Source organism: Sphaeroforma arctica, assembly GCF_001186125.1.
Source record: "Sphaeroforma arctica JP610 unplaced genomic scaffold supercont1.168, whole genome shotgun sequence".
NCBI lineage: Eukaryota > Ichthyosporea > Ichthyophonida > Sphaeroforma > Sphaeroforma arctica.
In genome coordinates, this window is record NW_014040390.1 from 2459 (window position 1) to 14191 (window position 11733).

Sequence of the window (11733 nt, forward strand, 5' to 3'; positions counted from 1 at the left end):
CGAAAACGCGGTGATTGTGTACTCATCGGAGCTCTCGACAAATACTTGCTAACCCCAGAATAGAGGTATCAGTTCTGAACCTATGTGCGACACAGCAACTCCATACTTCATGTGATACCATACCATCAAGTGAACCACATCACAAGCGACGCACACAACAGGAGCAACAGACGGACGAAAAACGTATCGCAAACGTACTTCCTTCTAAACTCTAATCGATTAGTATTTGACTCTAATTACGCCACATACAGTGTCATGAACGACCTCAAACTAAATATACGTACATTACAAGGTATTACTTCAGTCATATTTATCCTAATCGCCTTAAATTGCAGAAAAATTCAATCTGCGGAACCTAACTCTGGCTGAACGCGGAATCGCAAGTATATGACGCTGAATCACGATGAGCAGCCCGCGAGTGCAGTATAGGGGCGACCCGCCCACTGAAAGTGTTAGCAATAGTAAAGTTACAGATCAAAATCAAGAACGACATGATCAAGTAGATGAATCTCAACAACAACGAACCCCAAATCAGCATCAACAGCAACACTATCACTTCCACCCGCAACACGCACAGCAACAACTATTGCAACAAGACCAGCAACAGCAGCAACACCACCAGCAACAACACCACCAGCAACAACACCACCAGCAACAGCATCACTCACAGCATCAGCCGCAACAGCATGATTCGAATGCCCAAGGCTATAACAATCAGTCAGGATCTCAGTACAATGTCGGACCGAGAGCTCAGTGTCAATCACAACACAACGGTTACTCAAACCCACAATCGCACCCCTACGATAACAGAGGCAGATCAAATAACGGGACTCCGCGTATCATGACATACAATCCCAATCGTCAACCTCAGCAATATTCTAATACGCCACAGGCCGGCTATAGTGACGGCAACGGTAGCGCTAATAATGTGAATAATTTCACTCAAGTCAACGGCAGTAATAGCACACACGTAACATCTGAGCGAGAGGGACGGGGAACGGGGCGGTTTGGTGCTCAGGGACCCACGTGCAATTCGGATGAACTTGGGGACCAAGGTGTATTGCAGCCACCACAAGCCAACTCGCATATGAATACGCTGCAAGCACCTATGCGCAATCAAGGTTTCAACAGTAACAATCAAAATACGGGACAAGACATGCAGGGCCGAAGCTACGGACCACCACATGCAAACAGCGGTGGGCCTTCGAGCACGAGTGCTAGTAGTAGAGGTAGTTACAATGTTGCCAATGGTAACAACGGGCAGATGCGACACTCAAACACACACTCGCAACAGAACTACCAGTGTCAGCAACCACAATTTATTTCGCAAGAGGAGGCTGAGTCTCAGCAGCAAAGGCATCCACAGCAGGCCGGTACAGGGGCGTTGGTGAGGGATAACAAATATATGCGGAATATTCCATCTCCTATGAATGAGCAAAGGGTGCCTTCGGACAGTATCACCCCAGAACAGAATCAGGGATTCAACAGTTCACAAGGGCCGGGCGATATTAAATATGCACACACACTGCGTGCACAGCCTCAATTGGCTATCGCAGCAGAAGCAGCTAATGTCCCGCAGCAGCAGTCACAGCCGCCTGGATCAAGGGGTACTGAAGCAGAGGATGCAAGTCAGAATGGCAGTGTAAGTGGACGACGGCGCGTATCCGGCTATAGACTGAAGACGAGCGTACCATCTATCACGACGTCACAATTGCCTCACCATTGGAGATGCAACAAGGCTTTGGCGGTACCCTTTGTGGTATACTCCAGCGAGCCCATACCAGATGGAACCGAAGTGCAGGTTGTGGCTATCACGTCAGATGGCAATCAAGGGGAATTGCGGAACAGTAACGCGTACTTCAGAGCTAATGTTGCTAACTTTAGCGGATTCCGATTTGTAGGTAGATCAGGCCGCGGGAAAGCTTTCAGATTGATTCTTAAGTTCCAAACACATCCACCAATGGAGGCTGTCCTGGAACTGAAGGTCAAGATTACAGTGGACGGGCCCAGACCTAAACGTGCGAGGAGACTCTCTGAGCCAAGTAAAGCTGGTATGTGTATATTTGTCTATTAATCTTCATATTATTTTCCCTCTGTTTTGAAGCCTTTGACAAATTTTGCTTCCTCGGCACGTTCGAAATGTTTGCTCTGTATTCCTGTACTCTTTTTTTTTGTCCCAGTTGAACCCCTTTCGCTGGGCGTGCGTGTGTCTTCACTGAATTCCGGAGGGATCGATTGTTCTGTTGGCCTTTTTTTTCACTGTCAATCACATCAAATATACACAGCTGAGGCTGAAGCGTGGGAGGCTAAAGAACTTGAAAAGGCGAAGAATGCGTCAGAGGATAAAGGTGATGCAGCCGCTGCTGGTCAGGCTGAAGATGGGCACGCTGACAACAAAAGTCATCATACAGGCAGTCACCACACTGGGAGTATACATGGAAACAACGTCGGGGATGTATATACTAATTCTCCGGCGAAGAAAATGAGACCAGGGACACCAATGGCAAACTCGTCAAGGGCTGGGTATGTCAAATGATAGAATGCTACAAGATGCCTTGGAAATCTTAATACTCGCGACCGCACAATAGTCATCGTTATGCCCATAGTTATTGGAGTCACAGCCGCTTTCGCCATACATTTAGAGCATCTATAGTTGACGACTTGTCTAAGATTATGCCTACTCTAGGTTGAATTTGGCGGAGCTCGATTGTGTACAGATTTATCGTCCCTGATGTGCTAACTGGGTTCTCTGCTATTCACAATCCGCACGTTGTGTCTGCTGACAGTATGGATATTGCATCCTCGACTCCAGCTGTTGTGTGAACGACTTTTATATAGTAGCTTAGTCGATATTGCAATTTTCACGCATAATTACATCGGTTGGGTTATGAATCGGTCGTTTTCTGGTATGGTGTTCGGTGTATTCAAGCTCAATCAGAAGTGATATATCTGTGTTACCGATATGAAATTGAACAAGGGCCAATTCTTTTTGTGGGAACCATATTCGCATGGCTATAATTATATACATTCTGTCAACCCATCTGCAGGTACCCGCCCAAGCCTGGGAACTCACGGAACAACACGAATATCAGATCGAGCGGAGATCCAGTATGTCTGTTGCAATTTGGGATATCTGCTATGTATATCTTGAGCACTGAATATGCCTTTTGCTTCTGAGTGGCTTCGTGATAATTGCATATACACATACTGCACGCTCGGAATTTAGCGGTTATTACTATAGCTTGTAAAATGTCGCCCACACGCTCTTTGCTCGACCACTTCAACCAAAAGTCAACTAGCAGTTCTTTATGAGCTAGTTACTATTATGTTACATACGCTTTGTACTTTCCACTAAATGTTTCCTTCCCCATTCGAATAGGCGACGGCGTATGAAAATGGAATGGTCAATTCGGGCTCTAATGTGAACCCTGGCCCGCATATTATTTACGCTCAGAACAGCAATAACCCTAGCCACCATAGTCATGCACCCAGCTTTGATGGTAACAGTCAGAGCAACGGGAGCCTTCGAAGCCAACACAGTCAACCTGCTGGTAATGATCAACTGTTGCACTACTAGAACACCATTCACAGGAACAAATCTGGGAGCTTATTATATAGTAAATTTATTTGTGAAATATGTGACTGATGGATGTGAAAATACATATGAAGAGCAATTCGTTGTCTATGTATGGTCTGTTGGGTACTCCACATGACATGCGTACCCAGGTATGTTGCTTTATTATTGTATGGCGGTCAATGCTTGTTTTTGAACTGCTGTGATGCTGAGTCGAGTGCCTTCAAGCGGGTCTACGATTTGGAGATTTTACCTGTAGAAAGAAGAATTGGTGTTTCTTCATTCAATGTCGAGTTTATCAACATTCATATCCCTCATATTAAGCGAGAGTATTTTGTGCACACATAGTATACGTGTGTGTATTTATTCTTAATTTATAATATATATATCATACATTCATACATACACACATAGTACATATATACACGTATAATTACATACGTGTATGTATGTTTGTACCTTTTTACCTTCGTATGTATGTACTATATGTGTATGTATGTATGTATGTATGTATGTATGTATGGATGTATGTTTATATATATATATATATGGGCGTGGATGTGGGTGTAATATCGTTCCTTATATCTATGTATACCGGAATCGTTGCTTATATTTCTATCGTCATTAATGATTATATTAACGCGACCCTTTTGTGTTTCGACATCACACCAGTATACCCAATGGTCACGCATTTAATCATCTACAACACATCAACTCAATATCTTAATGGGCTGTATTGATAGAACGCGATCAGAATAGGCAGGATTCTTCACATGGAGGAAGTCATGGACCACAACAGAATGCTGGCAGCGCTGCCAGCTGCTCATCGTACGCTATACTTCAAGGTGAGTAGCCTCTTTTTTGTATCAAAAGCTCTGTAGTTTATAATGCATTATGCATATTGCATAATATACTCGTATGCTAGCTTAATTTTTGGAGCTTCCTCCTGCCCACTCAGTCACCTCTGTACATTTGAGAATAGGGTTGAAGCTTGTCTCGCTTTCTGTGACCAATGGCTTGGAGGGCGATCCTATCACGGCTGTGATCAAGATTAGTGAAAGTATAGTGCAACAATTCGGATGGAGCAATATGAGCTACAGTGTAGCCTTCGGCCAACATCCCCCGGTCTTCACCAATCCGATTGTCAACAACAACGGCCAGATGTACTACAGATTCCATGCACCCGCCATCCACTCGAAAATGACTCAGGTAATATAGGAAGAGATGTTGTCCGCATACTTAAGATAGTGTTTGTATAGTGCACTGTCGGTGCCGATGTCTTGCGTTTCGTTGTGCTGGCGCTTGACTCTCTGCTTCCAATTTGCGATCGAGTCATTGCATTGCGCATGTGTGCAAGTGAAGCTGGAAGCTTCTATGACGCCAGATATGTTATACAAGTTACAATTGCACTAACCTGCTTGTGCATTAGAAAACATGTGCAGTTTCACCAACCCGACTTGCATTCCTTACTTTTCATCTTACTCCCTTTCAGCGCTCGTTCTAGTATCAGGGCTCATATACCCTTGTGCGCCTTTAAATTTGCACGCATAAATTTCCAGTTGACGGCCTTGGTGAAGGTCGCTAACAAACAGATATACTGTGGAGAAAATATGTTGATGTTCGAACACAGGTCCAATGCAACACCGCTGCCGCGAAAATGTATGCCTTCTTGACTCTTGCACGATTGCTATCCTACGCTTCGTTTGCGAATCCATGTCGTCTAGTCTGCATCACCGCGTTTGCTTGTTATAACATGCGCTCTTATTTATTGTTTTGCGGAATACTATCATTGATTGGGACGGAACTTTTGTACCTCTCATCAGATAAATTGGTGTGAATCTCTTTCAGCTGCCCTATGAGATTTATGCTCACAATTGTATGTAAATTTTGTCAACGAAGCGCGTGTGACGCGGGCTCTGATAATGCGAAGTCGACATGGGGGATACAATTATATTTTAAGTCTTTCTAACATAGTCTATGAATACGTAAACCCTCCCAGCAGACGGCACCGTGGACTCGCGAGGGCTAGGCACGGAGATGTTAAAATTGCACGAGGAGTTTTCGGAAATGATGGAGCAGCGCCAACCCGGCTCAAATGCGGTATGTCTGCATGTACGACGCGCTGGTGCTCAACTTTTACTTCCAATCGCACATCAAAATGACCAAGGTCAGCTTGGTTACGCTGGGCTACACATGTATGGGAGACGTCATATTAAGAGTTTCCAGGAGATGTGGATGTATAGTTCGGCTTCTTGGGAGGATATGTTGAACATAGCCACGTATTCCAAGCGTATCAGCCAGAAAGTCTGGCTTTTCTTCTTCTTTTTTCCTTTTTTTTTCCTTTTTGAACTAAATATGTATGTTATTATCTGGTTCTAGTCACCGGAGGAAGTGGCATTCCTATCGAAATTGTGCTTCGAAGAGGACGTCATGTTACAGAAGTTTAGAGAAAGCATCATGGTTTTGGGTCAAATGCGGTTTCTACCGCCCGTAGGGGGGTCACCGGATACCAGCATGGTAGGTTAAATGCAATGTAATTTGGATTTGATTAAGAACCAGCTGATCAAGGAAGTTTTTATTCGCAATATGAAAAATGCGAAATGATATTGAATTCAATATAATTTATGTATGCATGAAATAAAGTTAGTAAATGTGTCAAATTTCCGCGTTACATTGGTGGCTGTGTCTAAGTACTGATACAGACCAATTTCCTCGTCAATATATCACAGACGGCACTGCACCTTGCGGCCGAGTTTGGTTGGCAAAATTTCATGGGCGTCCTGCTCGATGCCGGGGCTGATTTAGACCAGAGAGATGCCATGGACTTCACTGTAAGTGTATCATCCGAATGTAACTGTCTGTCACTTGTCGAGGTCAATTTGTGCTGTCAAGTTTAGGCTTCACTCGTCGAAAATGTGGTATACGTGCACCTATTGCGCTAAGGTATCGCATCAATACTAATTATTACTTATATTATTTGCTGTAGGCCGCTTCGTATGCTTACAAAGCTGGCCAGCGAGCCCTGCTAGAGTACCTGAAATCCAGAGACGGGTACAACCACAACTTCTACAAACCGCAGAGCCAGTATCGGCCGCCTTTGGAGTATCAGAAGCAACAACAGCAACTGCTACAGCAGCAGTTGGAGTACGAGCAGCAACAGCAGACGCGAACCAATATACAACAGCGCCAAACAAATGAACAACAACAGCAAACCATGACCCAAGAGATGCAACAGCAACGACAACTGGAGCAGCAGCAAATGCAGCGACAGCTGGATGCGCAGCAGCAACAGCAGGAGCAGCAGCTGATGGCGCTGCAGCAGCAACAGCAGCGACTGAACACGCAGCAAGAGATGCAGCAGAAGCAACAGCAGCAGAATGACCAGGTGGAGCAGCAGCAACAGCAGCGCAAGCAACAGTGGGAGCAGCAGCAGCAGCGCATGGTCCCGCGAGGAGGGGGAGAGTTTAAGCCGTATGAACCCGATCAGCCTCAGCAACTACAGATTGGCAGCTCACAACAACAGCAAGATCAGGGCCAACAACAAGGTCTAGGTCCAGGACAATTCCAAAGTCAGGGCGCGCAGCAACAGGTATGATTGTAGAAAAAAATGTACTGGTTCATACTTACGAATCGGTGGTTGTCTGCAATTTGTGGGGGTGTTATATTTTTACGTAGGAAAATGAATAATGCAATGTTCGCACATCTCATCCACTAGTCACGAAAATTTAGTGTTTACATTATATATCGACATTATGATTAATTGACATGTTTCTTTTTTGTACAATGGACCTAGATGCGGAGCTTAGACCGACTACCTTCGAAGGGTAAGTTAGGCTCGTGAGGAATTGGAGTGTCAGCACAATGCGGTGTGTCGTTCAAAATTAAGTGGCCAAGAATTCCACATCACATCAAATATATGAGCGAACGGTTTCCGGAGCCTTTGTGTTACGTAATTACGTGCTTAGTCGTTCTTTCCCTTTCCAGTACACTGATTTTGCATCTTCTGCTGAAATGTCTTATCTGCATCCATATCCGAAAGTTCTTGTTCTACCCGTTTTGATTTTGGGTGACAGGCAGAAAGAAACTGGTTCTGAATCGCTGATCGATTTTACTTCTACGTATTTTTTAGCATATATATATACATGTATATAAATAAAGTGTGTTTGTTTATATTTACACGTCAATGTATATGTATGTGTTGGGTATGTATATATATATATAAAGTGTACATGTTTTATATACATATATATAAAGTGTACGTGTTTATATTTACACGTCAATGTACATGTATGTATGTTATGATTGTACTTATTTTGAACAGTCAGTCTATAGTCTCGTTCACCTCACTCTGTCCACACCAGTTGGTTATGATTGCATTTATTGCATACACTCAGTCTATAGTCTCTTTCATTAACTCTCTCCACTACAGGTGGTTATGATTGCACTTATTACAAACACTCAGTCTATAGTATCATTCACCTCACTCTCATATGTGCATGTATATATGTATATAAAGTGTACGTTTTTATATTTACACGTCAATGTATATATATATATAAAGTGTACGTTTTTATATTTACACGTCAATGTATGTATATGTGTATATATATATATGTATGTATATGTTTATATTTGCACGTCAATGTGTGTGTATGTGTGTATATATGAATATGTATATATATATGTTAAAGTGTACGTGTTTATATTTACACGTCAATGTGTATATGTGTATGTATTTCTATATATATGTACTTGTAAATATTGTGTTTTTGTTTGTGTTTGTCTAAGTGAGTTGATTTCGGATCATTGAGGGGGTTTTTTCTTACTGAAATTGTGTACATGTCCAGACCAGGGAGGGGCATCTTCCCCTTTGTAACTTGCAATTTGAGGTTTTATCGATACTGAATTCTTGGTGAGAGTCCCTGTACTAGTGAAGTGAAAACTCGGGCGACTAAAAGAGGGATAGTTGTACCATTGTTTGTGTAGAAAAGTCAGAGTTAGAAGATGATTTATTTACTCGCTTATGGGGATGTGTTATGTTCAGCTTTTCAGTGTTAGCGACAGTTGTGCTACTTCATTATAGTAGATCATACGAGGCTTCATATGTTTGTATGCAAATACAACATGCTTTTTTACACACTATTCTTTTGTCCAGTCGCATATATGCACGCACGGTTGTATGTATTGTTTTACAGATTTAAAAATGTAAGCTTTTCTGTATATTCGTAAGACCTTTTAATTTTCTATAGAATACTGATCATGTTTTTATCGCTGTACGTTTGTAGGTTGTCAGCTTTCGTTCGATCCTGGAAGACAGTCACAATTCGATAATAATGGACAGCAACAACTCGATAACAATGGACAGTCACAATTCGATAACAATAGACAGCAACAATTCGATAATAATGGACAGCAACAATTCGATAATAATGGACAGCAACAATTCGATAATAATGGACAGCAACAATTCGATAATAATGGACAGCAACAATTCGATAATAATGGACAGCAACAATTCGATAATAATGGACAGCAACAATTCGATAATAATGGACAGCAACAACTCGATAATAATGGACAGCAACAACTCGATAACAATGGACAGTCACAATTCGATAATAATGGACAGCAAGGGTTTGGTTCAAGGAGTCGGCGACAGTTAAACATTGGAAATCAACAACAGTCTGACAACGGGAATCAGCAACAGTTCAACAACGGGGGCCAACAACAGCTCAACAATTGGGGTCAACAGCAGTTCAACAATAGGGATCAACAGCAGTTCAACAATAGGGATCAGCATCAGCAACAATTCGACTACGCTGGTCAGCAACAGACCCCTAGTGCGCAGCAATCTTTTAACTCCGGAAGCCGCCCACAATATGAATTTAACAGCGGACTTCAGCCTGGTCAGGTTACCCATTTGAATCAGGGCGGCCGAGCCTGCACCGCGCAACGAAGTAATCGTGCTTCGAGTGATAGTTGTTATAGTGGATACCAGGCACAAAAGCGACCGAGTGTCAGGCTCAGCGGAATCGCCTCAGAACCAAAACAATATGTAGCACAAAAAAATGAACCGCATCCAGAGGGGGGGGCTCAATACAGTCGAGCTCGAATTCGCATAATTCTGAAGCAGGTTTAGAGAGTGCCGATACGGTACAGAATTACCAGAACCAAAATCAGAACCAGAACCAAAATCAGAACCAAAATCAGAACCAGAACCAAAATCAGAACCAGAACCAAAATCAGAACCAGAACCAAAATCAGAACCAAAATCAGAACCAGAACCAAAATCAGAACCAGAACCAGAACCAGAACCAAAATCAGAACCAAAATCAGAACCAGAACCAGAACCAAAATCAGAACCAAAATCAGAACCAGAACCAAAATCAGAACCAGAACCAGAACCTGCATCTGCACCATTATCAGCAGTAAAATCAACAGCAAAATCAACAGCAAAATCAACTTCAGCAACAAGGCCCGAATTCACAACAAGATTTGGAAGAGGACATTCAACTTGAAACCTATCAGTTAAAGTGACAGTATTGAAATGACTTAAATTACTCAGTTCACTCAGAAGTCCGTTGGGTCGAGGTATTGCGAAAGGTCAAGCATAATATGAGATAAGGCTTTCGATCTGAGCGGCGATTTTGACAATACACAGCCTGTGTCCAAAGCGAGCGGCATTACACAAATATAATTTATTGCGACTAGTAGCATGCAAATAATTAGTTGTACACTCAACAAAATTAAAATTATAATGGTATTGAAAAACTGTTAGTCCGTTAGTACGATAGATCTTAACCCAACTCACAGAAGAGTATATTGGTCTATATGACAAAATCCCTTCGCCTCTCGACGTAAGGCATCCTCGTTCGCTATGACCTTTGTAGTTGCCAAGCATGATTCAAATGAGGTCCAGAAATGCACCACATGCAAGCAGCCCTTTGCAGTCAAGGTGGTCTCATCAAGACAGGCCAATGTCAGATTGAGATGGAGGTACTGTTACTTGTGTGAGAAGTACTTGATCCGTATTGTATCACATTGATGAGTTTTGCTACAGTCGTGCTGCATCGAGAATCTTGATAGTTCTAAGACTATATTATTCAGTCCTAAGAAGTGTCTGACTTATTTATACTCGCATTCCCGTCGACGGAACGGGTAAGTCTTATACTTCTATCGATTTGCAGCGAATTGTATCATTTCTGAAAGCGCCACTTGCCCGCTCGACTATCACATTAGATGTCTTAGTTGAATCCCAAAACGCCAGATGCAGTCTGTACACGAAGGATAGGGTAGCTTATCGTAATGTCCTGGGCTGGACGATCGCAGCAGAAATCTAAAACAATACACTCAAACGGATGAGAGATACATAAAGTCTTCAGAACAAATTAGGAAGGTGAGATGTGGGTTTCAGCTTTTCAAGACGTTTATTGAGCCAATACCTTACAAAACAAACTGTCTATGAAACTATTCGGAACCTTGTGTATGTACATCCTAACCTCGAAAACCACCGTCATATATATGATGTCCAAAAGAGCGTCTGAAACACACAAGAGACAGAGAGAAAGCTACGCAGCAATCCGTCAAGCCGCCCTTCAACCCGTGAGCACCACCATCGTAGTCAACGTAGAGTCGCGTGCCGTTTTTTTACATATAGGTGATAGGCAATGTTGGGATACTGTGGCAATAGCATGTGCTTCTAAGTACACTACAATAAGCTTTATACTTCACCCCATCACGCAAAAGAAACCCTAGCCATCCACCGCTCGGCCCCCATTACCACCACCATCGTAGACAAATGAGTCATTATGCGCCTGCCATTCACGGTATACCGCACCACAGTCCCACACGAAAGTCCTGGGATGGGTCAATATGCACCTGCCGTACACTATATACCACACCACAGTCCCACACGAGAGTCCTGGGATGGGTCATTATGCACTTGCCGTACACTATATACCACACCACAGTCCCACACGAAAGTCTTGGGATGGGTCGTTATGCACCTGCCATTCACGGTATACCACACCACAATCCCACACGAAAGTCTTGAGATGGATCATTATGCACCTGTCGTACACTATATACCACACCACAGTCCCGCACGAAAGTCTTGGGATGGGTCTTTTATGCACCTGCCGTACACTATCTATCCACAC

General features: G+C 43.0%; 1 protein-coding gene across 1 annotated transcript; it reads left to right on the forward strand.

Moving 5' to 3' along the window:
* The first annotated feature begins 391 nt into the window (after positions 1-391).
* Positions 392-9761, forward strand: SARC_03331 (hypothetical protein). Its single transcript, XM_014302862.1, has 13 exons — positions 392-2051; positions 2286-2523; positions 3048-3108; positions 3380-3551; positions 4318-4419; positions 4557-4783; positions 5134-5233; positions 5577-5674; positions 5954-6091; positions 6304-6405; positions 6561-7163; positions 7368-7398; positions 8860-9761. The coding sequence occupies exons 1-13, from the start codon at positions 404-406 to the stop codon at positions 9711-9713; spliced, it is 4374 nt and encodes a 1457-aa protein (XP_014158337.1). The 5' UTR covers positions 392-403; the 3' UTR covers positions 9714-9761.
* Positions 9762-11733: the final 1972 nt, after the last annotated feature.

Bases quoted from the DNA above. Each gene is read 5' to 3' on its own strand.
- SARC_03331 (XM_014302862.1), top strand. From the start codon at position 404: ATGAGCAGCCCGCGAGTGCAGTATAGGGGCGACCCGCCCACTGAAAGT. The intron at 2,524-3,047 runs GTATGTCAAATG...ACCCATCTGCAG, and splicing joins GCAAACTCGTCAAGGGCTGG to GTACCCGCCCAAGCCTGGGA. The intron at 6,406-6,560 runs GTAAGTGTATCA...TATTTGCTGTAG, and splicing joins GAGATGCCATGGACTTCACT to GCCGCTTCGTATGCTTACAA.